Source organism: Amia ocellicauda, chromosome 7, assembly GCF_036373705.1.
Source record: "Amia ocellicauda isolate fAmiCal2 chromosome 7, fAmiCal2.hap1, whole genome shotgun sequence".
Taxonomy (NCBI): Eukaryota; Metazoa; Chordata; class Actinopteri; order Amiiformes; family Amiidae; genus Amia; species Amia ocellicauda.
In genome coordinates this window covers 38,175,521-38,201,984 of record NC_089856.1, presented here as the reverse complement: position 1 = coordinate 38,201,984, position 26,464 = coordinate 38,175,521, and the positions used below count along the sequence as shown (strand labels likewise).

At 38.0% G+C, this 26,464-nt stretch overlaps 2 protein-coding genes across 2 annotated transcripts; one reads left to right on the top strand and one right to left on the bottom strand.

Moving 5' to 3' along the window:
• Positions 1-1,366: 1,366 nt before the first annotated feature.
• On the top strand, positions 1,367-5,330 carry LOC136753406 (extracellular calcium-sensing receptor-like). The gene is made up of 6 exons (XM_066709480.1): positions 1,367-1,569; positions 1,796-2,087; positions 2,610-3,413; positions 3,630-3,857; positions 4,008-4,131; positions 4,417-5,330. The coding sequence occupies exons 1-6, from the start codon at positions 1,367-1,369 to the stop codon at positions 5,328-5,330; spliced, it is 2,565 nt and encodes an 854-aa protein (XP_066565577.1).
• Positions 5,331-17,150: 11,820 nt separating this feature from the next.
• On the bottom strand, positions 17,151-21,146 carry LOC136753902 (extracellular calcium-sensing receptor-like). The gene is made up of 5 exons (XM_066710283.1): positions 20,886-21,146; positions 19,877-20,689; positions 19,558-19,785; positions 18,883-19,006; positions 17,151-18,064 (listed from the first exon to the last, which is right to left on the bottom strand). The coding sequence occupies exons 1-5, from the start codon at positions 21,144-21,146 to the stop codon at positions 17,151-17,153; spliced, it is 2,340 nt and encodes a 779-aa protein (XP_066566380.1).
• Positions 21,147-26,464: the final 5,318 nt, after the last annotated feature.

The following is a 26,464-nucleotide window of genomic DNA, read 5'->3' as shown; positions in this document are numbered from 1 at the left end:
TAGACTTCCTATAGGCACTGTATATATTTACATTGATATACATCACTATCATCAGCCTTTATTGGCCCACTGCTGCATGAAGGCTTCTCCAAAATGTTATACAATTTCAGGAAATAGGAAGGAACAATTACTGTGCACGTAAAGCTTCAAAAAATGTCTCATACTTCTGTTTGTTCTCTTAATTTCCAAAGCTTTAAATTATAAAATTATTTATAATTATTAAAGTGATTACTATTTAATTTCTCCTGTCTTCCATTTCTATGTTTATTATTAAAAACTATCAAAAAAAAGCTACCATGTCTCAAGTTTCATTAAAGCCATCATTTTAATTTACTTCCTGCAAATCAATCTTCAGAATATATATTTTTAAACTTCTTAGAAAACTGTGGTATTATGGCACGAAGTAATGTAGAATACGCTATCAAAACAAATAGTTTTCACAGTAAATAGTACAAGTATCCTTTATTTTTCACAAGTCTAAATAGATTTAGAACCAAAATGAATTGTCTAACCATTAAAGGGTAACATTATTTTCTATTATTATTCTGTAACTACCACCTTATGCTGTAATAGCTACAACAGACACACATTTATCTAATCACTAATGGGTTATTATAACTTTTTCTATACACAAGCTTGTTAAATTACCTTATATAAAATAACAATAGCATCAACATAAATACGCCAGTATATACATCACCTGTTTTGTAAGAGGTAATAGGTACTGCCTATGTAAACAATAGGTAAATAATCTTCTTCTAGACACTCTGGAAATATTGTAATCAGAATCAGGTTAATGGAAAATGTATTTCTGGGTTTGCCCATCCAATACAGACACAATTAAATATACCCAGTCATTATTTGATGTATCATCTTGGACTTTGACTAAAAGGATTGCTCAGGTGTTAGAGATGTGTTGTTCTGCTTTGAAAAATATTCTATATTAGGGAGATTTGAAACCACAATATAAATTATGAGATTTAATCTGGACATAGTTGTCACATTTTCTGAATGGCCACAGTTTACACAATTCAGGGCCCTATATCTATGCCAAATTAGAGATTTATTGAATCCTAAGCATAGCTGTTTTAATATTTTGTATACACTGTATTATGCAATTAAACTGCTTAGTAATTTAAGAGTGCATGAAATTAAGGAAATTAGTTTAAATGAGCAATTAATCAGGTATGAGTGCAATTTTATTTGTCTGTCTTATTACTCATGGAGATTAAGCACTGAGGTCACCACTGAGAGTTCATGCTTTGGTGCTTCATTTAATTTAAGCACATGAGATTTGCATTGCACTATAAAAGCACTTTGAACTGAAGTATTTTGGGTCTAGATGGGGAATAAGAAAGAATTAACAATGTTATTGCTGGCACAAATAGTACTAATTGGTTTTGTCACAAGGGCTGAAAAGACAGTTTGTCAGCCCTATGGAAGACAAGATTTGCCTCAGTTTTCAAAAGAGGGCGACATCATTATAGGAGGTGTTTTCTCATTCCATGCAAACCCGATCCTTGTGAATCCAGAATTTAAAGCCAATCCAGGGCAAATACAATGTAATGGGTAAGTGATATCTTCAATTATATAGGTTTTAAATATAGTATTTTTATTCAAAAGCAAGTAGTTTAAAATATATATATTTTTGAATGTATTCTTACACTTGTAGCAGTAATTATAGCAGCAGCAGTAGCTGTGCTAATAGTAGTCATAATATTATGTATAAGCATTCTCAACATCTTAATCTTAATTTGATATATTTGTGAATTCAATCAATGCATTTTACCTACAGTTTACGTCCTGCACAATTTCAATATTCTCAGACATTGATCTTTGCCATTGAAGAAATAAATAACAGGTCAGATATTCTTCCAAATGTTTATTTGGGATATAAAATATTTGATTCCTGTCGCACTGTAAGTTTGTCTATAAAAGCATCAATGGCTTTAATGAATGTGGAGCCAAAACATCACTCAGATGTCCCCTGCACCAAACCAACCACTGTCCATGCAATCATAGGAGATACTAGTTCCACACCAACAATAGGAATTGCAACAACAGTTGGACCCTTTGGGATACCAGTGGTGAGAAAAGTTTAGTTCATGTGCTAAAAATTAACAATATTAACTTGATGTATCTATGTTTCTATGTATCGGTCTGTCAGTATACCCATCTATATATCTATCGATCCATAAGTTTAAACGTGTGTGTAGTCTGTGAATGTATAGGTGCATTCAGTCAATCAACAGAACTGATGACCTTCTTGCCCGTCTAAGACTTGATCATTTACTTGGTTCAGATTGTGTGCTGTACAAAATGAAGACATTAAAGTATGAAGATAAAATCTAATACAATTTTCTATTTGATTCAAGTAAAATAATTATTTAATGTTAAAAAAGCATTCATGACTATAAGGCAGGACTTTAATTTTGATTTAAATATTGGACAAGATGTAAAGTAATCAAGCATTTAAAAGGTACAAAAGGCAAAACAACAACTGAAGAAAAATCTCAATGTTATGTTTCTTGCTCACGTTTATGCTTTTTAAAGACATCTGAAAACACTGAAATATATACTTTATTTTTAATTCTATTTCTCTTATACAGATCAGTCATTTTTCTACCTGTGCATGCCTCAGTAACAAGAAAGAGTTCCCCACCTTTTTCAGGACAATCCCAAGTGATTATTACCAAAGCAGAGCACTTGCAAAGCTTGTCAAGCATTTTGGATGGACCTGGGTTGGAGCCATTAGGACTGATGATGATTATGGCAACAATGGGATGGCTAATTTTATGCAAGCTGCTAAACAGGAGGGGATTTGTATTGAATATTCAGAGGCCATTTATAGAACTAATCCTAGAGAGAAATTCCTGAAAGCTGCAGAGATTATAAAAGAATCATCATCAAAGGTAATTGTTGCTTTTACATCTGATATAGATCTGGTTATACTGGTAAAAGAACTGTTAATTCAGAACATCACAGGCCTCCAGTGGGTGGGCAGTGAGGCATGGATTACTGACAGGTACCTGGCATCATCAGAAAGTAACAAAATCCTACGTGGAGCGATTGGCTTGGCAATTCCAAATGTAGAAATACCAGGTCTGAAAGAATTCATTCTCAGTGCCAATCTATTAAAAGCACCTGGAAATACTGGCTTCATTGAGTTTTGGGAAAGTATCTTCAATTGCAGCCTAACAGCTGAAAATAGTAATCGATGCACAGGGATGGAAATCTTGAAAGAAAAAAATAACCAATACACTGATGTCTCAGACATGGGGATACTAAACAATGTGTATAAAGCAGTGTATGCTGTAGCCCACTCATTACACAATCTGTTTACATGCAAAAACGGCCAAGGACCTTTTCAAAATAAAACATGTGCAAACAAAAACAAGACAGAACCATGGCAGGTACATTAAAGTTCTCTGTATACTCTTCATTTTACTTTATAAATTTTAAGTAGTCCTTCTAATTTAATTTAATTCAAAACATGTTGCATTTTATAGTCTGGCTATACATGTACTTCTTTAGTAGTATTAATATCTATAAGAATACAATCATATTGTACTATTGAGAAGATAATTTGCTAAGGATTGTGACTGAATGATATTTGTATATTCCTGCAGGTATTACATTACTTGAAGGATGTTAACTTCACAACCTGGAATGGAGAAAAGGTGTATTTCGATGAAAATGGAGATCCAGCAGCACGATATGCATTAGTGAACTGGCAGCTTAAAAATAATGGAATTACAACAATTGAAGATATTGGTCTATATGATGCCTCCTTACCAGATGGACAGAGATTTGTAATGAATGAAGTCAGTGCAGTTTGGGCTGGTGATCAGGACAAGGTAATATACATACTGGCAGAAACAGAAACAAATGAGCATTCATATAGAAAGACATACATATAACATAAAATAATTACTTCTGGTGTACTCTTAATTGAAATCTTGTATTATTGTGTATTAAAGCTCTGACTTCATAGCACTGTGTTTCAGGTGCCAAAGTCAGTCTGCAGTGAGAGCTGCCTTCCAGGGACTCGTAAGGCAATTGTCAAAGGAAAGCCAATCTGCTGCTTTGACTGCATTCCATGTGCTGAGGGAGAAGTCAGTAATGCAACAGGTATACAATATGTATCATAGGTAATTAAAACAAAAAACAACAAACAAAGACAGCAGCACAAATTTAAGGGCAGAATCTGTATTATTTTTCAATAGTATATTTATTTCAGTATTTTTCCTTACCAAAGTCAAAGGCCTTGGTCTCATGTAATGTATTAATCATGATTTATCATTCATATAATACTAATAAAATATTAGTATTTTATCTGCATCAGATAGTGTAAAATGTAATGATGTTTTAAAGTAAGAGAGTGATACATAGTTATTTACTTTGTTCTACTTTCAGATTCAGTGGATTGTGCTAAGTGCCCTGCAGAATATAGATCAAATGAAGAAAAAACTCAGTGTCTCTTAAAAACGGTTGAATTTCTTTCATTTCATGAATCTATGGGATTAGTATTAGTAACATGTTCTGTATTTGGAGCTTGTCTGACCATAACAGCAGCAATTATTTTTTTCTGGTACAGATATACTCCAATAGTCAGAGCCAATAACTCTGAGCTCAGTTTCCTCCTGCTCTTCTCATTAACTCTGTGTTTCCTTTGCTCACTTACTTTCATTGGCCAGCCCTCTGAGTGGTCCTGTATGTTGCGTCACACAGCATTTGGCATCACATTTGTCCTGTGTATCTCTTGTGTTCTGGGGAAAACAATAGTGGTGTTAATGGCCTTCAGGGCTACACTGCCAGGCAAAAATATTATGAAATGGTTTGGGCCCACGCAGCAGAGGTTAAGTGTTCTTGCTTTCACACTCATACAGGTCCTGATTTGTGTCCTTTGGTTGACAATTTCACCTCCTTTTGCTCGCAAAAATACAGAATACTACAAAGACAAAATCATTCTAGAGTGTGATGTAGGATCAGCAGTGGGGTTTTATGCTGTGTTAGGGTATATTGGATTCCTCTCTGCCGTGTGTTTTGTGCTGGCTTTTCTGGCTCGTAAACTGCCCGATAACTTCAATGAAGCCAAATTCATCACATTCAGCATGCTCATATTCTGTGCAGTCTGGATCACCTTTATTCCAGCTTATATCAGCTCTCCTGGGAAGTTCACTGTAGCAGTGGAGATATTTGCAATTTTGGCCTCCAGTTTTGGGCTACTTTCATGTATATATGTACCCAAATGTTATATTATTGTATTAAAACCAGAAAGAAATACCAAAAAACATTTAATGGGTAAACTGCCCTCAAAATCACTTTAATAAAGAATAAACAGCACCCCTTACAAAGCTTATACCTCTGTAGAATATACAGATTGTCCAATAATGTGCTAGTAGCAATTTTGAATATTGTATATATATATATATATATATATATATATATATATATATATATATATATATACACACACATACATATATACATATATATATATATACATATATACACTCGCCTAAAGGATTTTTAGGAACACCATACTAATACTGTGTTTGACCCCCTTTCGCCTTCAGAACTGCCTTAATTCTACGTGGCATTGATTCAACAAGGTGCTGAAAGCATTCTTTAGAAATGTTGGCCCATATTGATAGGATAGCATCTTGCAGTTGATGGAGATTTGTGGGATGCACATCCAGGGCACGAAGCTCCCGTTTCACCACATCCCAAAGATGCTCTATTGGGTTGAGATCTGGTGACTGTGGGGGCCAGTTTAGTACAGTGAACTCCTTGTCATGTTCAAGAAACCAATTTGAAATGATTCGACCATTGTGACATGGTGCATTATCCTGCTGGAAGTAGCCATCAGAGGATGGGTACATGGTGGTCATAAAGGGATGGACATGGTCAGAAACAATGCTCAGGTAGGCCGTGGCATTTAAACGATGCCCAATTGGCACTAAGGGGCCTAAAGTGTGCCAAGAAAACATCCCCCACACCATTACACCACCACCACCAGCCTGCACAGTGGTAACAAGGCATGATGGATCCATGTTCTCATTCTGTTTACGCCAAATTCTGACTCTACCATCTGAATGTCTCAACAGAAATCGAGACTCATCAGACCAGGCAACATTTTTCCAGTCTTCAACGGTCCAATTTTGGTGAGCTTGTGCAAATTGTAGCCTCTTTTTCCTATTTGTAGTGGAGATGAGTGGTACCCGGTGGGGTCTTCTGCTGTTGTAGCCCATCCGCCTCAAGGTTGTACGTGTTGTGGCTTCACAAATGCTTTGCTGCATACCTCGGTTGTAACGAGTGGTTATTTCATTCAAAGTTGCTCTTCTATCAGCTTGAATCAGTCGGCCCATTCTCCTCTGACCTCTAGCATCAACACGGCATTTTCGCCCACAGGACTGCCGCATACTGGATGTTTTTCCCTTTTCACACCATTCTTTGTAAACCCTAGAAATGGTTGTGCGTGAAAATCCCAGTAACTGAGCAGATTGTGAAATACTCAGACCGGCCCGTCTGGCACCAACAACCATGCCACGCTCAAAATTGCTTAAATCACCTTTCTTTCCCATTCAGACATTCAGTTTGGAGTTCAGGAGATTGTCTTGACCAGGACCACACCCCTAAATGCATTGAAGCAACTGCCATGTGATTGGTTGGTTAGATAATTGCATTAATGAGAAATTGAACAGGTGTTCCTAATAATCCTTTAGGTGAGTGTATATATATATACACACACACAGACACACACACACACACACAAACACACACATACAAATTAGTCAATTAGTCAGTCAATTAAAATATATGATTGGTTAATCAATGGGCATTAGATGATTAATCGGTATTAAGTGTAACAGTCTTTAAGTGGTTGTGCCACACCAGTGGTTCCCAGACTTTTTAGGCCATGCACCCCCTTCCACATTCTGACCAGGTTGACACACCCACCCAATCACGCAGACCATGGGTATTTAAAGACAGGCAAAAGCCTTTAGAGGTTTATCGGGAGGAAGACCTACATGAAACATATTTAACCTCACAGACATAATTGATCCTGTTTTAGGAACTAAATTGAAGCACAGACATACCTTACCAAAACATTTGAACCTGCGTTTAGCATTGAGATATTTTGCAACCAGCAGATTTCAGTAAATAGTAGGTAAAAATATCGATGTAGACAAAGTCTGGTTAAGCACAGATAAACAAAGAAAATGTGACTTATATTATTTATAAAAATTTGCACTTTCAAATAAACAATATAATGTTTCTACTGTTGTGTCTTTATGGTGAGGTGTAGTTTGTGTGGGTTTAGGTTTTTATTTATTTACATTATTGTAAAACATCAATGTAAAAGCACATATTTCTCCAGTACCCCATTGCAAACCGAAGACGAAAGGTGACAGAGCCGACATAGCATCCACTATGGCAAGCCAAATTGTCATTTAGAGATATCTCAAAATACAATATTCAAGATATCTTAAATTGACTTCCTGTCCTATTTCAGATCTCAAATTTATTTTGAGATCTCAAATTGACTTCCTGTCCTATTTCAGATCTCAATTTAAATTTGAGATATCTCAAATTGAATTTGGGATATTTCAAATTAGACAGGCAATTTAAGATATCTTGAATTGTATTTTGAGATATCTCTAAATGACAATTTGGCTTGCCATATCTCCACGGCTATGCAACGCTTTGAGAAGCGCCCCTACAATCCATAGTTTTAAGATGTTTCTTAAAACTAATCTTCTTAAAAAGCTTTTAAGGATCTCTCTTAGTTGCAAGTTTTTTAATACTCTTGGGTCGCTACTGCTGTGTTGCCTGCTGTGTTTGATCTTGTCTGTAGAACTATTGGGTATGAGAAAAGCACGTTATAAATAAAATTGATATTGGCTAATTATTATTATATATTTATTGTAGTTGAGGCTTTAAAGAAACGCACACCAGAGCAAGAAACTGGAAAGGTTGTGTACTTTGTGAGGTTTTAACAGATCCAATGTGCCCTGTCCTTGACAGACAACTTTCAGATGACGGACTACAAATAAATCACGTCGGATCCAGTGGTAACGATAAGCACACTGACATTGACATGCATTGAGAAACGTAGTGAACAGCTAAGCTTATTTAATTAATAAACTCTTCAGCAATAGCACACTAACTTTGGTTGATGCTGGACAGTATTTACCGTCAGTTTTTCAAACCGTGGTAATCAAACACGGTTTTAATGATAATTAAAATTTGAAACAGTAATACTAACCATCAGGAATTTCACCGTGGTTTATCATGAACTGTTTCTTCCCTATAGCACAGTACAGTTTTCTGAAAGGTTTATGATTGTCACTGTGTCATTAGAGCGGTAGATTTTCAAACAGCTGCACAGAGACTGACAAGCCGGTTTATGTCAGTAGGAAACTGCTTAGTCACCGCATGCGCTGCCAGATCATGATCTGCTTCATACAGCGCATTTTCATGATCCGGATCCAGTGAGCCCGGATCCGATCCTGTTTTCTGATCCTGTTACAAGTCTTACACCATGTATGTCTGCACCCCAGTTCCTGTGTTTTCGTGGATAGTTGAGTCACTTGGCCTTGGCCTTGCTGTGCTCAGTCTTGCCATGGTGTAAGACTTTTGACAGTAAACTGTCTTCAGCTACCTCACCTTGTTAGCCGAGTTTGACTGAGCACAGCAACAAGACACAAGGTAGTTATACTGCATCAGCAAGGTCTCTCCCAGGCAGAAATTTCAAGGCAGACAGGGGTTTCCAAATGTGCTGTCCAAGCTCTTTTGAAGAACCACAAAGAAAAGGGCAACGATGAGTACTGTAGATGGAGTTGGAAACTTACTGCAGCAGGTGAAAGACACATCATGCTTACTTCCCTTTGCAATCTGAAGATGTCCAGCAGTGCCATCAGCTCAGATTGCAAAGGGAAGGGATACAGGTGAAGGTGAAGGTACGTCACTTTCTGATCATCACTTTTTGAGCGAAAGTGGCCTCCATGGAAGAAGACCCAGGAGGACTCCACTTCTGAAAGAAAAACATAAAAACGCCAGACTGGAATTTGCTAAAACGCATATAGACAAGCCCCAATCCTTCTGGAAGAATGTCCTTTGGGCAGATGAGTCAAAACTGGAGCTTTTTGGCAATGTTCGCAGATGAAAAAAATGAAGCTTTCAAAGAAAATAACACCATACCTACAGTGAAACATGGAGGAGGCTTGGATATGTTTTGAGGCTGCTTTGCTGCGCTTGGCACAGGGTGTCTTGAATCTGTACAGGGCACAATGAAATTTCAAGACTATCAAGGCATTCTGGAGCAAAACATACTGCCCAGTGTCAGAAAGCTCTGTTTCAGTCGCAGGTCATGGGTCCTCCAACAGGATAATGACCCAAAACGCACAGCAAAAAGCACCCAAGAATGGATAAGAACAAATCAATGGACTGTTCTGAAGTGGCCTTCTTTGAGTCCTGATCTGAATCCTATCGAACATCTATGGAAAGTGCTGAAACTTGCAGTCTGGAGAAGGCACCCATCAAACCTGAGACTGCTGGAGCCATTTGCTCAGGAAGAGTGGGCCAAACACCTGTTAACAGGTGCAGAAGTCTCATTGAGAGCTACAGATTTTTTTTTTACTCTACTTTACTTAATGTTTTATTTACAATATTATGTTGAAAACCAAAATCAAAAGCAAAGTCCGATTTCTATTAAATATGGAATAAACTATGGAATAAACAATTTACATTTTGTTGTGTTTTCAGGTTGGGCATGGGAACAGTTATTTAACAGCATAAAATAATGCATAATGTTCTGTTATCCTAACAGTCATAATACAGGACGTGAACCACAATCATACTATCAAACAACAATTTATTGACATTTATATTCACTATATGTTGTGTAAGAGGGGATAAAGGTGATTCAGACTGCACAGAATCTTATAGTCCTGACACAATAATGACACAGTCCTCCAGTTCTTAATGGAGCTCAGATCCCCTTTCTTAGGCAGCAAGGTGATTACTGCCCGCCTGCAGCTCAGGGGCAACAGCTCTTCCTCCAGACTGTCCTGGAACACAGAGACCAAGTCCGGCACTAACGTGGCCCAAAACTCTTTAAAGAACTCGGCAGTCAGGCTGTCAAACCCCGGTGCCCGGCCATTGTTCAGCCCCTGTAGGGCAGCAGTAAGCTCTGCTAGAGTCAAGCTAGACTCCAGGCCCCCCACCTACTCCTGTGGGACCTGAAGCAGACACTGCAGGAACCGCTGCATGGCCTCTAGCCCACACCCAGCCTCCGCCAAGTACAGCTCTGAAAAGAAGTCTGCAGCAACCTTGCGGATCTCCTCCGGCCTCTCCACCACTCGCCCCTCGGGGGTCTTCAGACCACTCATCACCCTTCCCTGCTGCGTCTTTCTCTCTAGTGCAAAGAAGGACTCGTGTAGGCATGTCAAGCTGTGTCAAGTTCTAGAACCTCGAGCGCACCAGTGCCCCCTGTGCCTTGTTCCCCAGCAGGGCCGACAATGCACCCCGTTTAGCTTTGTGGTCTTCTAATAAACTGCTATCACCTCGAGACCCCAGAGCTTCCTGCAGCTCCAGAATCTCTCCCTCCAGCTCTTTCATAGTCATTCAGGCTGCCTGTCCTGTTTTCAGTGTATTGCTGACAGAAGAGCCGGACCTGTATCCTTCCAATGTCCCTGCCTCAGAGAAATAAATCTATCAATATCCTCTTTTCTTTTTTATTTTGATCTTGTAACAACTGATTATTAAAGTGCCAGTATACACTGCGCACTCTAACACAAGGCAGAGAAAGATGTAAAACAATGAGGCAGTGATCGGACAGGCCTGTGGGGGTGATACAGCAGCTAAACACCAGATTGAGCTGATGTCTGGGGAGATAAAATTTGTCCAGCTTGGCCAGTGAAATAATACTGGAGCCAGGCCTCACCCATGTGTACTGCCTTGTGAGCAGGTTTGAAATCCTCCACACATTGACCAAATTATGTGATTCTACAATAGTAGAGAGCTGCTTAGCAGATTGCGGACTCAGTTCCTATCCAATCTACTATCCACAGTGCAGTTCCAGTCACCGCCTAGAATCAGCAACTCTTCTGTCTCACAGTCTGCCAAAACAGTGTAAAGCTTGGAAAACACAGACCTTCAAACTTTAGGGTCATTAGGTGCATAAATATTAACAAAAACAAAATGAGTCCCCCCAACCACAGCCTTTACCATCAGCAAGCTGCCATTTATACTCTCTAAAACAGTAAAAGAATCCACTTTAAAATTATTAGAAAATAAAATAGCCCGAGTCCTGGCGAGAGGATGGCGCTGCAGCGGTGATCTGAGACTGCGATCCCCCTTCCACCGCACTCCACTGCCGGGGAGGCCCCACTAACTGCGTGACCACCTCTGCGCTCACTACCTCTTCATAAGGCCGCTCCACCAACACCTTCTTACACGTCGTTGTTGTAACCCAGGTCACTAAAGGGTTGAAATAGAATCTTGAAAAAAAAAAAAAGTTTTATATGTAGAAAAAAAAATTGTCATCAATATTACTCACAGGGTAATATTAATAATACCAGAAATTGATACGAAAATTATTTATTTTATGCAAACGAAAACTAATCAGAGTAACCTGATGAGATCGCAGATTGGATAAAGCTAGAGGTTAGTCCCGCCCCTAGAAATTGTACGGGAGGAAAGAAGTTGCGAGAAGCTTTAGCGAGTGCGTTGCTGCACAGATATCTGATTTTTAAAAAAAATCTATATATTGAGTGAGGAACTTTTGAAAGTGAATTGTATTGAACACCAGATTTGAGTGTGGATATTTTTAATAGAAAAAAAAGGGAAAGATCTGCGTGAAGAGAAGCAGAGTCGATGTTGTTTAACAATGAATTCATTTGTTTTCTTTTCTTGTTGAATTATATTCTCCTTGGTGAGTAACAATTTCTTTATAAGATATGTTTGAGTTTTGAATGTGAGAATGTATATATGGAAACGGTGATGTAATTGCCGTTTTAAAATAGACCTGTGCATTTCTGTAAAGTGATGTGAAGTATAAGAAAAAAAAATGAATGTGTAAATGGTGTTTAATGTTGAAGGGGAAATGAATACATTTTTGTGAAGATAGTTTTTTTTTCTTTCATTCTTTTCTTTTTCTTTCTTCAGTGAAGTGATTACCACGAGGTGTAAGCTTTGCTAACCCTGTACATAGATTTCTAGTGTATCAGCTGTACTTGAGTGGATTAGCATGTGTGTTCTCCGTTTATGAGGAGAGTAGAATTGATCAGACCGACCGTTTTTTAAATTTAAACCGTTTATTCGAAATTGAAATGAGATATAGTGACAGTGTGAACATTTGAGAAATGTAAATAATGATTTTGATTTTGGCTTTGTGTTTGCAAGGCCGGGTTTTTTTGTTTGTTTGTTTCCTCCCCTTCTCTTTTCTTTCTGTGCATGTATGTGAATGTTTCTTCTGCTGTGATCCTGAGCTCCAGCGGTTGACAGCTGTCCTGGCCTGTTGCTGTGCGGGTTGCTGTGCCCATCTGATTCGTACCTGGTGACGTCATTTCAAGAGTGTGAAAATACGGAGTGGTAGGACAAAATATTTTTTTTGCTTTTCTTACTGGACCGAACTGTTTTATTTTTTATTTTTTGGATTCGCTGGATTGAGAAACTGATTTTCAATGGACTAAGGAAACTAAGGAAACTATTCAATTTTTGTATCTTTCTTTCTTCTTTCATGTGACCCCTCTGCATTATTATTTATTTTCAAACTGAGACATTGATTTTGAATTGAGACATTGTTTTTATTTCTCATTTGATATTTAAGTTGAATGAGACGTGCTGTATATTGTTTCTGTTTTTTTCTTCTTGTATTTCATTTCAAGAGTTACTATGTAAATAATCTAAAAGAGGAAAAAAGAGAAAAAAAGTTTAAATATACATACCTTTCTCATGGTTAATACTTACCATTAATGACATAGTCGTTATTTCCCTTTCTGCTCTTGCTGTGTGTGTGTGTTTTTTTTTTTTTTCTCCAGAGAGTCGTACTTAGTCTTCTGACACTGGTCCAAAATTTAATTTAAATTGTGGTTTATAGCTAACAAGCTACAAGTGTGTGAGCCACAAGCATTATTACCTTCTGTGTACTGCGTTAAGGGTTACATTAGCAGGCAGTTTTTTTCAGTTTCTTAAGCAATATAAATCCCTCCCCAGACTCCGTCTCTTTCCCTGCCTGAGCCATACCGCCCACAGTATTAGCAGACACCACCAGGTCCTCGACTGGAGTGGCCACCTGGCGGTGTATGCGTCGGCCCCTCTGTTAACTGAGGCTCCTGTGGCTTTGCGGTATCGCTGCTCCCAACCCCTCCGCTCTGTCCACTGGAGCCTGCCTCCCCCTCGTCTCCCTGTGTGCACCGGCTGTCCATCCTGCCCGCCATCGCCCCCCTGCTCCCCAGCCGCAGCCTCCTTCCTTGGACATTTTCGCCGGAGGTGCCCCTGCGCTCCGCAGCCAAAGCACCTCATGGAATCAGACGAAACGAACACAACATAATCCACTCCGTCAATTTTGTATTCCAACGCCAGACTTAGATCTTGGTCAGTATTGTTTAAAACCATAAACACCTGTCTGCGAAATGACATGACATGCTTCAGCTCCGGGCACTGCAGCCCAGCGGCACGCGTTTAATAGCCGACATGAGCTTGCTGGCCCGCAGGGTAAACCAAACCACACCTTAAAAAAACTATGTATGTATATATTATGGACATAACATATAATTTTAACAAACTAACAAACAAACTAAGAAAAATTGAAAAAAGCAGACACTAGCGAATCCACTCACTCACACAGTCCTCCCACCACCATTTCCACACACTCTCAGCATACACTGAGAGAGAGAGAGGCAAGGTATTTGTTATAATGAACTGGTTGGAGGGCACCTATAATTTGGATTCTCTCAAATTACACATACACTGGAATAACAAAAAAAGAAGGAAAACACAAAATGAATACATAATTGAAAGTATGGTTTCTCACCACTGGTATCTCAAACAGTCCATAAAACCATAAAATAGGCCTTAAGTCTATTTTATAGTTATATCTGAGAAAAAGTTCAGGATTATGGTCTAATTCCTATAGTTGGTGTGGAACCAGAGTCAGTCTCCTATGATTGCATGGATAGTGGATGGTTTGGTGCAGGACTGGTCTGAGAGAAATCCTTTTCCCTGACCATTAATTAATGCCAGGGATGCCTTTATTGACAAAGGGATGCAGCAACAGGAATCGTTGTATATTGTGTAGCCCAAGGAAACATCAGTAAGAATATCTGAACGGTTTATTTCTTCAATGGCAAATATCATTGCTTGGGCATAATGTAATTCTCCAGAATCTAATCTGTATCAAGAAGAAAGAAGAAGAATTGTAAAACATATCCTTTGGAAAAACAATAGTTTTAATACTGTATACATTATTGTTTTCACTAACACATAAAACAAATAATAGTATTAGTCACCTACCCTTCACATCTGACAATTTTATGGGCTGACTTCAAATGAGGGATTCACTATGACTGCTTTTATGGAATGAAAAAATAGCCCCTATTGTGATGTCCCCTTCTTTTGAAAATTGAGGCAATTCTTGTGTTCCATACATCTGCCAAATTGGCTTTTCAGCACAAAAAAAAACTATTAGTGCAACTTCTGTAAGCAGCAACATCACACACTGTTTTTTAGTCCCTCCTTAATGGAGCTAATATAACTAAGTTGAAGCACCTTATATAGTGTAATGCAAGTCTCATGCTTACATTATCTCATACCAGTGCATCAATTCTCAGTTGTAAATGTAATTTCTTAATCTGCTTTGGGTAAAAAAATCTGCAAAATACTCATCAGACCCAATAATGTATATGTAACCAATTTTTCATAGATGCTAATTTTTACATGTTTTAATTATCATCAAAATGTATTGCATTTCAATTTTTCTACCTTCTATTTTTTGGGGGGGATAAACATTTCAGATTGAAATAACATAGATACAACCTGTTCAGTTCTTCTTACTTTATTGTCACCAGTAAGAACCAGTAAGCTAAACTGATTTTACTTAAACAGGTTAACTGAAAGTTAACTGAAAATTAAACTGAAGTCATTTGAGTACATCTTCTGTCTACTTCCCCTATACGCTTTTAAACTGCACATAGTTGAAAATAGGCCTTAAGTCTATTTTATAGTTATATCTGAGAAAAAGTTCAGGATTATGGTCATAAAAACTAATTTCAAATCCTAAACCTTTTATGCATGGACTGCTTGAATTCATTGTTGCATTGTTTTTCTCTGGTATGGGTCCCATTTTAACACATCAGATCTAATTAAATGTTTTCAGTTTTATTGTTGCTTATTTGCATTGCTTATAACATGATCTGGACCAGGTTAAATTTGCCAGGTTAAATTAAAATAGTCTGTGAGGTGGAAGTATGGTAACCGTATTACACAACCTGCAGAGTTAAAAATGAATTACAAACTAATGCTGCAAATTAAGGGAATATATTTTATTAATGAGGATCATACACATTTCAAAATATTTACAAAAACAATAAAATAAAGGCATAAGATTATTCTGCTGCAAAAAAACATTCAGAAAAAAAAAAAAAATGGCATCATCATTTCCGTGATGTTCTTAATTATTACACAGATGAAGAACCACAGAATTCTAGTATTTCCAGTTAAATTCCTTACTAGGTGTGGTGTCTGTCAGCTTTCTAGCGGATATATTCATTCATGGTTAAAAATAAAATAATTTAATTGAAGCAATGAATAATTTTCAAGCACTGTAAAGAGTAAATATAACATCATATAACCATGTTTTGATTACATTTACTTACTTCAATTGCAGAAATATCGAAGAAAATACTTCAGTTTCAGAAAAAAAATCTACAATACACTAAAAACTTGAAGAAACTACTGCAGAAAATCTTGATGCTTCACAAATGATATACAGTGCATCCAGAAAGTATTCACAGCGCTTCACTTTTTCCACATTTTGTTATGTTACAGCCTTATTCCAAAATGGATTAAATTAATTATTTTTCTCAAAATTCTACAAACAATACCCCATAATGACAACGTGAAAGAAGTTGGTTTGAAATGTTTGCAAATGTATTAAAAATAAAAAACAAAAAAAGCACATGCACATAAGTATTCACAGCCTTTGCTCAATACTTTGTTGAAGCACCTTTGGCACCAATTACAGCCTCAAGTCTTTTTGAGTATGATGCTACAAGCTTGGCACACCTATTTTTGGGCAGTTTCTCCCATTCTTCTATGCAGGACCTCTCAAGCTCCATCAGGTTGGATGGGGAGCGTCGGTGCACAGCCATTTTCAGATCTCTCCAGAGATGTTCAATCGGGTTCAAGTCTGGGCTCTGGCTGGGCCACTCAAGGACATTCACAGAGTTGTCCTGTAGCCACTCCTTTGTTATCTTGGCTGTGTGCTTAGGGTGGTTGTCCTGTTCGAAGATGAACCTTCACCCCAGTCTGAGGTCCAGAGCGCTCTGGAGCAGGTTTTCATCAAGGGTGTCTCTGTACATTGCTGCATTCATCTTTCCCTCGATTCTGACTGGTCTCCCAGTCCCTGCCGCTGAAAAACATCCCCACAGCATGATGATGCTGCTGCCACCACCATGCTTCACTGTAGGGATGGTATTGGCCAGGTGATGCGCGGACTTCATGGCTTGGTTTGTGCTCTGACATGCACTATTAACTGTGGGACCTTATATAGACAGGTGTGTGCCTTTCCAATTCTTGTCCAATCAACTGAATTTACCACAGGTGGACTCCAATCAAGTTGTAGAAACATCTCAAGGATGATCAGTGGAAACAGGATGCATCTGAGCTCAATTTTGAGTGTCATGGCAAAGGCTGTGAATACTTATGTACATGTGCTTTTTTTGTTTTTTATTTTTTATTAATTTGCAAAGATTTCAAACAAACTTCTTTCACGTTGTCATTATGGGGTATTGTTTGTAGAATTTTTAGGAAAATAATTAATTTAATCCAGTTTGGAATAAGGCTGTAACATAACAAAATGTGGAAAAAGTGAAGCATTGTGAATACTTTCCGGATGCACTGTATAATCAGGCTGAATTATTTTAGAGTGATTTTGAGGGCATTTTACCCATCATATGTTTTTTGGTATTTTTTCCTGGTTTTAATAGAATTATATAACATTTTGGAAAGAATATACATAAGAGCAAACCAAAACTTGAAGCTAGAATTGCAAATATTTCCACTGCTACTGTGAACTTCCCAGGAGAGCTTATATAAGCTGGTATAAAGGTGATCCAGACTGCACAGAATATGAGCATGCTGAATGTGATAAATTTGGCTTCATTGAAGTTGTCTGGAAGTTTACGAGCCAGAAAAGCCAGCACAAAGCACATGACAGAGAGGAATCCAATATATCCTAACACAGCATAAAACCCCACTGCTGATCCTACATCACACTCTAGAATGATTTTTTCTTTGTAGTATTTTGTGTTTTTCTGAGGAAAAGGAGGTGAAATTGTCAACCAAAGGACACAAATCAGGACCTGTATGAGTGTGAAAGCAAGAACACTTAACCTCTGCTGTGTGGGCCCAAACCATTTCATAATATTACTGCCTGGCAGTGTAGCCCTGAAGGCCATTAACACCACTGTGGTTTTCAACAGAACACAAGAGATGCACAGGACAAATGTGATGCCAAATGCTGTGTGGCGCAACATACAGGACCACTCAGAGGGCTGGCCAATGAAAGTAAGTGAGCAAAGGAAACACAGAGTTAATGAGAAGAGCAGGAGGAAACTGAGCTCAGAGTTATTGGCTCTCACTATTGGAGTATATCTGTACTGGAAGAAAATGGCAGCTATTATTACTGTAAGGCAAGCTCCAAATACAGAAAATGTTACCAATATCATTCCCATCAATTCTTCAAAACTCAAGAATTCAACTGTTTTTAATAGACACAGATTTCTTTGTTCATTTGAACTATATTCCACAGGGCACTTAGCACAATCAACTGCATCTGCAAAAAGAAAAATGAAAATAAACACACAGACAGGGATGGGCAAAGATACATCAAAATGTATTTAAAATAAGATACCATATACCTTAATTTTAAGTGTATCAAAATAAACTACAAAATACAGCAGCCACACCATGTATCAAAATAAACTACTGTTTTTGTATTTTAAAAATACTTCTACAAGGGAGCATGAAATCACTTCGCAAACCTTCCATCTATTGGCCTGTTTGATCTATCCCTTCACAAGTACATTGACTCAGTTGATTAAGTAGACAATGTATAGAATGCTACAGACCAGGTATTCCAAAACAGTTCAAAAACAGTCAAACTTATGTGAGTGTGGGTGAGAGTAAGCATGTGATTGAGTGTGTGTGTGGGTGTGTGTGAGAGGGAGTGTATTGAATGAGTGTGTGTGCCCTGTTGCCTACATTGCAGAGGTCTCTTTTTCTCACCTTGACCTTCTTCAGGTATGGATCAATTTTCTGTTCTGATCTCAACAGAATTTTTATGATGTCATCATGTAGACTTCTCACAAAGTATTTTACAGTATTTTTAAACTACAAAATACAAAACACTAATGTATTTTGATACAAAATATGAAGCCATTTTCATGAACCCTATCAAATACAAATTACAAAATCCTATTTTGTATTTGAAATAAGTACATGTATCATAAATACTGCCCATCCCTGCACACATATATATATAAAATCACTTTTCTTATTTTGTAATTACATTAGCTTATGTTTTTATGAAGATTTTCATTCATGAATAATATCATTATTTTGTATGATAATGTATGTGAATAAGTGAATCACCTGTTGCATTACTGAATTCTCCCTCAGCACATGGAATGCAGTCAAAGCAGCAGATTGGCTTTCCTTTGACAATTGCCTTACGAGTTCCTGGAAGGCAGCTCTCACTGCAGACTGACTTTGGCACCTGAAACACAGTGATAGTGACTGGCTCACTCAGTGTTAATGACTCACTCTCGCACACAAACACACACACACACACATTACATCAGCTTTCTCCTAAAAAAACTGTCCTTGATAGGAGTCACAATTGTTCTTGCTTGATGTATTCTGTAAAGTTCTAATACTCTACCATAACATATTTGAGGTAGTTACATTTTTCAGTTTTACCCTTCCATCAGGTTTATCTACATTTACACGTGATTAAGGTCAGCACATATATTTTACTGACATTTCAATTCTCCTTCTGATTTCAGTACTTTGGCTTTAGTTCTGACAACTGTTTGGGTTCATTATTATTTTTAAGATTAGGCTGGTGTAGTTCCTATTCATGTACCAGCACTTTATTTTTTTAAACACTATATATAAAGTCTTTCAACAAGAACTTGCTCAGCAAAATACTCAATAAAATGCTTAGGAAAATGTTCAACATCAAAGTATTTAAAGTATACTTTTCAGAGTTCATTGTTTTAATATGAAAAAGTAAAGACATTTTTAATATGTGAGGGAATATCTTACCTTTTGCTGATCACCTGCCCATACAGGACTGACATCATTCATTACAAATGGCTGTTCGTCTGGTAAAGAAGCATCATACAGACCAATGATTTCAAATGCTGTGATTCCCTCCTTGTTAAGCTGCCAGTTCACTAGGGCATAGCGTGCTGCTGGATCTCCATTTTCATCAAAATAGACCCTTTCTCCATTCCTGCATGTGAAGTTAACTCTGGACAAGTAATGCAGCACCTACAACAAAGTCAGCTTTTATCAAGACAAATTGTATTCATATTATTATTAGTAGTAGCAGTAGTAGTATCAAATATTGCATGTTTCTTACCTGCCACGGTTTGATTCTACTGTTATCTGCACAAGTTTTGCCATCAAAAGGTCCTTGGCCAATTTTGCATGTTAACAGATTATGCAATGAATGGGCTGCAGCATAAACAGCTTCATAGACATTATTTGGTATCCTCAGTTCTGATACATCAGTGTATTGGTTTTCTATTCCTTCCCATGTCTCTGTTTCCATGCATGGCATCAGAGTTGCATTCCTGTGAACTGTTAGGCTACAATTGAACACCGTTTCCCAAAACTCTTTTAATCCAGTGTTTCCAGGTGTGTTTGATGGACGTGTATTTAGAATGAATTCTTTTAGACCTGGTATTTCTGCATTTGGAATTGCAAAGCCAATCGCCCCACCCAAGATTTTGTAGCCTTCCTTTGAAGCCAGAAACCTGTCCGTAATCCATGCTTCACTGCCCACCCACTGGAGGCCTGTGACATTCTGAATCAGCAGTTCTTTTACCAATAAATCCAGATCTGGACCAGCTGCAAAAACAACTATTACTTTGGAAGTTGATTTTTTAACAATTTCTACAACTTTTAGGAATTTCTCTCTAGGATCAGTTCTAAAAATGGCCTCTGAATATTCAATACAAATTCCCTCTTGTTGAGCAGCTTGTAGAAAGGTAGCCATCCCATTGTTGCCATAATCATTGTCAGTCCTAATAGCCCCAACCCAGGTCCATCCAAAATGCTTGACAAGCTTTGCCAGTGCTCTGCTTTGATAATAATCACTGGGGATGGTTCTGAAAAAGGTGGGGAAATCTTTCCTGTTACTGAGGCATGCACAGGTAGCAAAATGACTGATCTGCAGCAGAGTTGAAATAAATTTTTTGAAAGAGAAGATGTTTGATTATTAATGTTTATACATGTCTTTACCAAAAAAATCTACATATAATATGAACATGATATATTGTAATGCAGGTATAGGAGAAACAGAACAAAAGACACAGAACATTAAAAAAAAAATACAACCAAACACGATCAGCATGAAGCTTTCTTACCAATGGTACTTTAAATGGTCCAACAGTTGTAGCAACTCCTATAGTTGGTGTAGAAGTAGAGTGACCTATGATTGCATGGACAGTGGATGGCTTGATGCAGGACTGGTCTGAGAGAACTCCTTGTTCCTGGCTATTCATCAGAGCCAGTGATGCTTTTATAGATAAAGGGGTGGAGCGACAGGAATCATATATTTTATAGCCCAGAGAAACACCAGGAAGAATATTTGAACTGTTATTTATTTCTTCTATGGCAAATATCATTGTTTGAGCATACTGTAATTCACTGGGATTTAAACTGTGGAGAAAATACACTCACACATATCACAAAAAATTTATTATTATTATTATTATTATTAGTAGTAGTAGTAGTAGTAGTAGTAGTAGTAGTAGTAGTATCATAAGTAGTAGTAGTATAAGAAGTAGATGTAGCAATTTGATTCACACCTATAATTACAATTTAGATAGAAACACAATAATAAAGATAATTATCCACTTACTTTTCACATCTAATGTGTCCTGGGTTGACTTTAAATGTTGGATTATAGATTACTGGGTTTTTATGGATGGAAAAAATAGCTCCAATTGCAATGTCCCCTTCTTTTGAAAACTGAAGTAGATTTTCTGTCCCATATGGCTGGCAAACAAGCTGCTCAGCACTAGCGAAAGAGGCAATTAATAATACTTCTGTAAGCATCATAGCTACCCGTGCCTTTTTGTCTCCCCAGCACAAAGAGGTTCATTCAAATGCACTTATATATTGTTTTGAAAATCTCCTCAGTGTAATTTAACATGCACTGTTCAAACTCACACCAAAGCAACAATTATCTGAGGTGAAAGCAGTGTTTTAATCTGCCTAGGGAGAAAGAACAGCAAAATAACAATACTGTAGCTATGGAAGACACTAACTAGTGGTAAATACTGACAATGTATGCCATATTTATAGTCAAAACAATATACATTATTTTAGTTTTTTTTAAGAAGGGCACCATAATTTTAACTGGGACAATGTTTCTTATTTGTGCAGAACATGTTTTGTTCTGCATGTTAGTTTCATTTTGTTAGTTTTTTGTAAATGTTTGATAAAAGTAAGCTTACAATTTAAGATCAAATATAATAATCAGGGCCCTGTATTTTACACAATTTGATTATATAAAACGTTTTCAGTTCTCCAACACCAAGAGGGCTAAATAGCCTCCTCATTAAGACACCAGAAAATCTAAAGTATTCATGCTAATGCTGCAAGTATCAGATCAGTGAATATGACTAACATTCATCATTGGTCACCGCTTAACCCTTTGGATCATGCATACATATCGGTATGTTCCCTTGGTCCAAAAGCATATGGACATAGTGCACGTTTTTAACTTTGAACTTGAATTAGTGAGCCTGCACATTTCCAAGTGAAAATACTCTGTTTTCATGGGGTACTGTAAACATTTTGCCTTAGTATCTGCTGGCCTCTGACTTTTTTTTTATGGAATTACATATTATAATAATTGAACATCAAACACAACTTTCAACATGTCCACATATCGGCAAAACATTTGGAAACATTTTTTAATATTCCATGGTTCAAGAAATTCCACACACTGAAGCACGACTGAAATCTGACTCCTTCCACCACCTCTCCTATCCATACATTTTGTAAAAATTTTGTGGACACAGTATTTTTTATTTTCTTTTGTATTTTTGGAGTTCAACAAGCACCTCATTACATAAGCAAACAATTATTTTGGTTTGTGCTTTTGTTTTGCTTTATGCATGTGCTGAATTATACTCTTCCCCCCTGGAAAGTATCAGTGATCTACCAGTGGGTTTATTGCTGTGCAGGTCTGGGAAAAAGGTTATTCTATTGATCTATTTTCTACTAATTTAACTGTAATCAATAAATGTTTATTTCGTCTGATCATTTTTATATAAAAAGTATAGTTATTATAGTCTACACTTATACACTCACCTAAAGGATTATTAGGAACACCTGTTCAGTTTCTCATTAATGCAATTATCTAACCAACCAATCACATGGCAGTTGCTTCAATGCATTTAGGGGTGTGGTCCTGGTCAAGACAATCTCCTGAACTCCAAACTGAATGTCTGAATGGGAAAGAAAGGTGATTTAAGCAATTTTGAGCGTGGCATGGTTGTTGGTGCCAGACGGGCCGGTCTGAGTATTTCACAATCTGCTCAGTTACTGGGATTTTCACGCCCAACCATTTCTAGGGTTTACAAAGAATGGTGTGAAAAGGGAAAAACATCCAGTATGCGGCAGTCCTGTGGGCGAAAATGCCTTGTTGATGCTAGAGGTCAGAGGAGAATGGGCCGACTGATTCAAGCTGATAGAAGAGCAACTTTGACTGAAATAACCACTCGTTACAACCGAGGTATGCAGCAAAGCATTTGTGAAGCCACAACACATACAACCTTGAGGCGGATGGGCTACAACAGCAGAAGACCCCACCGGCTACCACTCATCTCCACTACAAATAGGAAAAAGAGGCTACAATTTGCACAAGCTCACCAAAATTGGACCGTTGAAGACTGGAAAAATGTTGCCTGGTCTGATGAGTCTCGATTTCTGTTGAGACATTCAGATGGTAGAGTCAGAATTTGGCGTAAACAGAATGAGAACATGGATCCATCGTGCCTTGTTACCACTGTGCAGGCTGGTGGTGGTGGTGTAATGGTGTGGGGGATGTTTTCTTGGCACACTTTAGGCCCCTTAGTGCCAATTGGGCATCGTTTAAATGCCACAGCCTACCTGAGCATTGTTTCTGACCATGTCCATCCCTTTATGACCACCATGTACCCATCCTCTGATGGCTACTTCCAGCAGGATAATGCACCATGTCACAAAGGTCGAATCATTTCAAATTGGTTTCTTGAACATGACAATGAGTTCACTGTACTAAACTGGCCCCCACAGTCACCAGATCTCAACCCAATAGAGCATCTTTGGGATGTGGTGGAACGGGAGCTTCGTGCCCTGGATGTGCATCCCACAAATCTCCATCAACTGCAAGATGCTATCCTATCAATATGGGCCAACATTTCAAAAGAATGCTTTCAGCATCTTGTTGAATCAATGCCACGTAGAATTAAGGCAGTTCTGAAGGCAAAAGGGGGTCAAACACAGTATTAGTATGGTGTTCCTAATAATCCTTTAGGTGAGTGTATACTTGCACATATGCTATACACTGAATATCTGCAATATTAATAATATGTGTAAAAAAGTTAAGCGTGTAATAAAAACAAAAAATACCTCACTCTAACAGACAAGGTGTGGGACATTGAGAACTCACACTCAAAATGGTTACTGTGTTAATGTCTTTACTATCACTTTGGTTAGTTTACCTGGAGGCTACAGAGACACCTGTAGGATAAGAGTTGAATTACAATTTCATAAAATTAAGTCATGCAAAACGCAGTGCTCCAGTAATAGTAATTTATGACTAGAATGTTGTAATGTGTTGGAGACTAACAGGGGTAGATTCAGGCGTGTACTCAACCAGAAGGCTGGCAAAGGTACAAAGGGGAGATCCAATAATTGTAGTCAAAGACAATCCAGAGGTAAATTGATTAAATGGGGATATCCAAAAGGAGAGGTCGTAAGGAGCAAGCAAGAGGTCAGGAACACTAAGGGACAGGCAATGTGGGAATGCTTAGAAATGACTCTGGGATGAAGACAAGAACATAACAACATAAGAAAGTTTACAAACGAGAGGAGGCCATTCGACCCATTGTGTTCGTTTGGTGTCCATTAATAAATAAGTGTTCCAAGGATCCTATCCAGTCTATTTTTAAATGTTCCCACATTTTCAGCATCCACCACATCGCTGGGGAGTTTGTTCCAGATTGTGACTACACTCTGTGTAAAGAAGTGTCTCCTATTTTCCGTTTTGAATGCCTTGTTGCCCAATTTCCATTTGGGCTATGTCCACGGGTGCGTGTGTCCCTGCTGATCTGGAAATTCTACACTTTTGACAATATACCCTAACATTCTGTTTGCCTTTTTAATTGCTTCCCCACACTGTTTGGATGGAGAAAGTGAGGAGTCCACAAAGACTCCTAGGTCTTTCTCATTCGATACTTCATCTAGTTCTATTCCTCCCATAGTGTAATTACAGTGGACATTTTTGTTGCCTGCGTGTATTACCTTGCACTTGTCCACATTGAATTTCATCTGCCAGGTGTCGGCCCACAACTGAATGTTATCGAAGACCCTTTGAATAGCCTGTGCTGCCGAGATTGTATCTGCTGAGCCACCTATTTTAGTATCTACAAATTTGACAAGTTTGCTGACTGTCCCAGAGTCCAGATCATTAATATAGATTACAAAAAAGCAAAGGCCCTAGTACTGATCCCTGTGGAACTCCACTAACAACCTCACTCCAGTTAGAAGCGACTCCTCTAATCGACACCCTCTGTTTCCTATATATCAACCAGTTCATAATCCATCTAATTACATTACCCTGAATGCCTACAGCTTCCAATTTGAGGATCAGTCTTTGGTGTGGAACCTTATCAAAAGCTTTTTGAAAATCTAAGTATATCATATCATATGCTTTCACCTGATCTACAGCTGCAGTTCTGCAAAATTCTAATAAATTAGTAAGACATGATCTGCCTCGTCTAAACCCATGTTGACTATCTCCAAGAATATGGTTTTCATTAAGATGCTCCTCTATTTTCTGTCTAATCATTTTTTCCAACATTTTACAAGTGATGCGGGTGAGACTGATTGGTCTGTAATTTCCTGGCTCAGTTTTGTCCCCTTTCTTGTGGATTGGTATGACATTTGCTGTCTTCCAGTCAGTTGGCACATCCCCTGTTCTAAGTGTCATTTGGAATATTTGAGTTAGCGGCCTATAAATAATTTCCCTCATTTCTTCAAGTACTGTTGGAAATATCCCATCTGGCTCAGGTGATTTGTTTGTTTTTAATTCTGCTAGTCTCTTTAGTACCTCCTCCTTGTTTATCCTGATCTCTCTTAGGATTTGTCTGGACTGATTGTTAACCTGTGGCATGTTATCGGTCTTTTCTTTTGTAAAAACCTCTGTGAAATACTCATTGAAGAAACCCTCTTAAATGGACGAAAACAGCAGCGCAGGAGTCGTGTTGCAAATGGAAAAGAAGTCTTTTAATCAGGGCGGCCTGGAAGAAAACTCGTGTTCAAACAGCTTTCTTACAGTTCTCTTCCGGGTTTTACATTTTATACAGTAGTAAACAAAAGGTGAATAATGTCCAATCAGCAGATGGTGTCCCGGATGTGCATGTGGATTGGCTCAGCCCTTGCTTCTCTACTTCCTCTTCCTCCTATGGAGTGTAGGGTTACCAATCACCGGGGGTGACGTCACTGTTTCCTCCACAAAGCATTCTGGGATGCGCAAAGGACTGTGGGGGAGAGAGTGGTTCGACGTGTTTTGCACGTGGAACCAGAAAAGTAGGTGTGCAGGGGGAGAGAGACAGACAGAACTATACAACATTTTACATACTCCATTCAAGGAAATATATATACATATTAATATACATTTGAATATTTATGCAGAGATGATATGTCATTTATTGTATTTAAATTTGAC

Coding starts and splice junctions, on each gene's coding strand:
- LOC136753902 (XM_066710283.1), bottom strand. CDS start 21,146: ATGATATTTGCCATAGAAGAAATAAATAACAGTTCAAATATTCTTCCT. Junction 20,690..20,885: donor GACCATTTAAAGTACCATTG/GTAAGAAAGCTT, acceptor ACTCTGCTGCAG/ATCAGTCATTTTGCTACCTG. Junction 19,786..19,876: donor GTAGAATCAAACCGTGGCAG/GTAAGAAACATG, acceptor ACTTTGTTGTAG/GTGCTGCATTACTTGTCCAG.
- LOC136753406 (XM_066709480.1), top strand. CDS start 1,367: ATGTTATTGCTGGCACAAATAGTACTAATTGGTTTTGTCACAAGGGCT. Junction 3,414..3,629: donor ACAAGACAGAACCATGGCAG/GTACATTAAAGT, acceptor ATATTCCTGCAG/GTATTACATTACTTGAAGGA. Junction 3,858..4,007: donor GGGCTGGTGATCAGGACAAG/GTAATATACATA, acceptor ACTGTGTTTCAG/GTGCCAAAGTCAGTCTGCAG.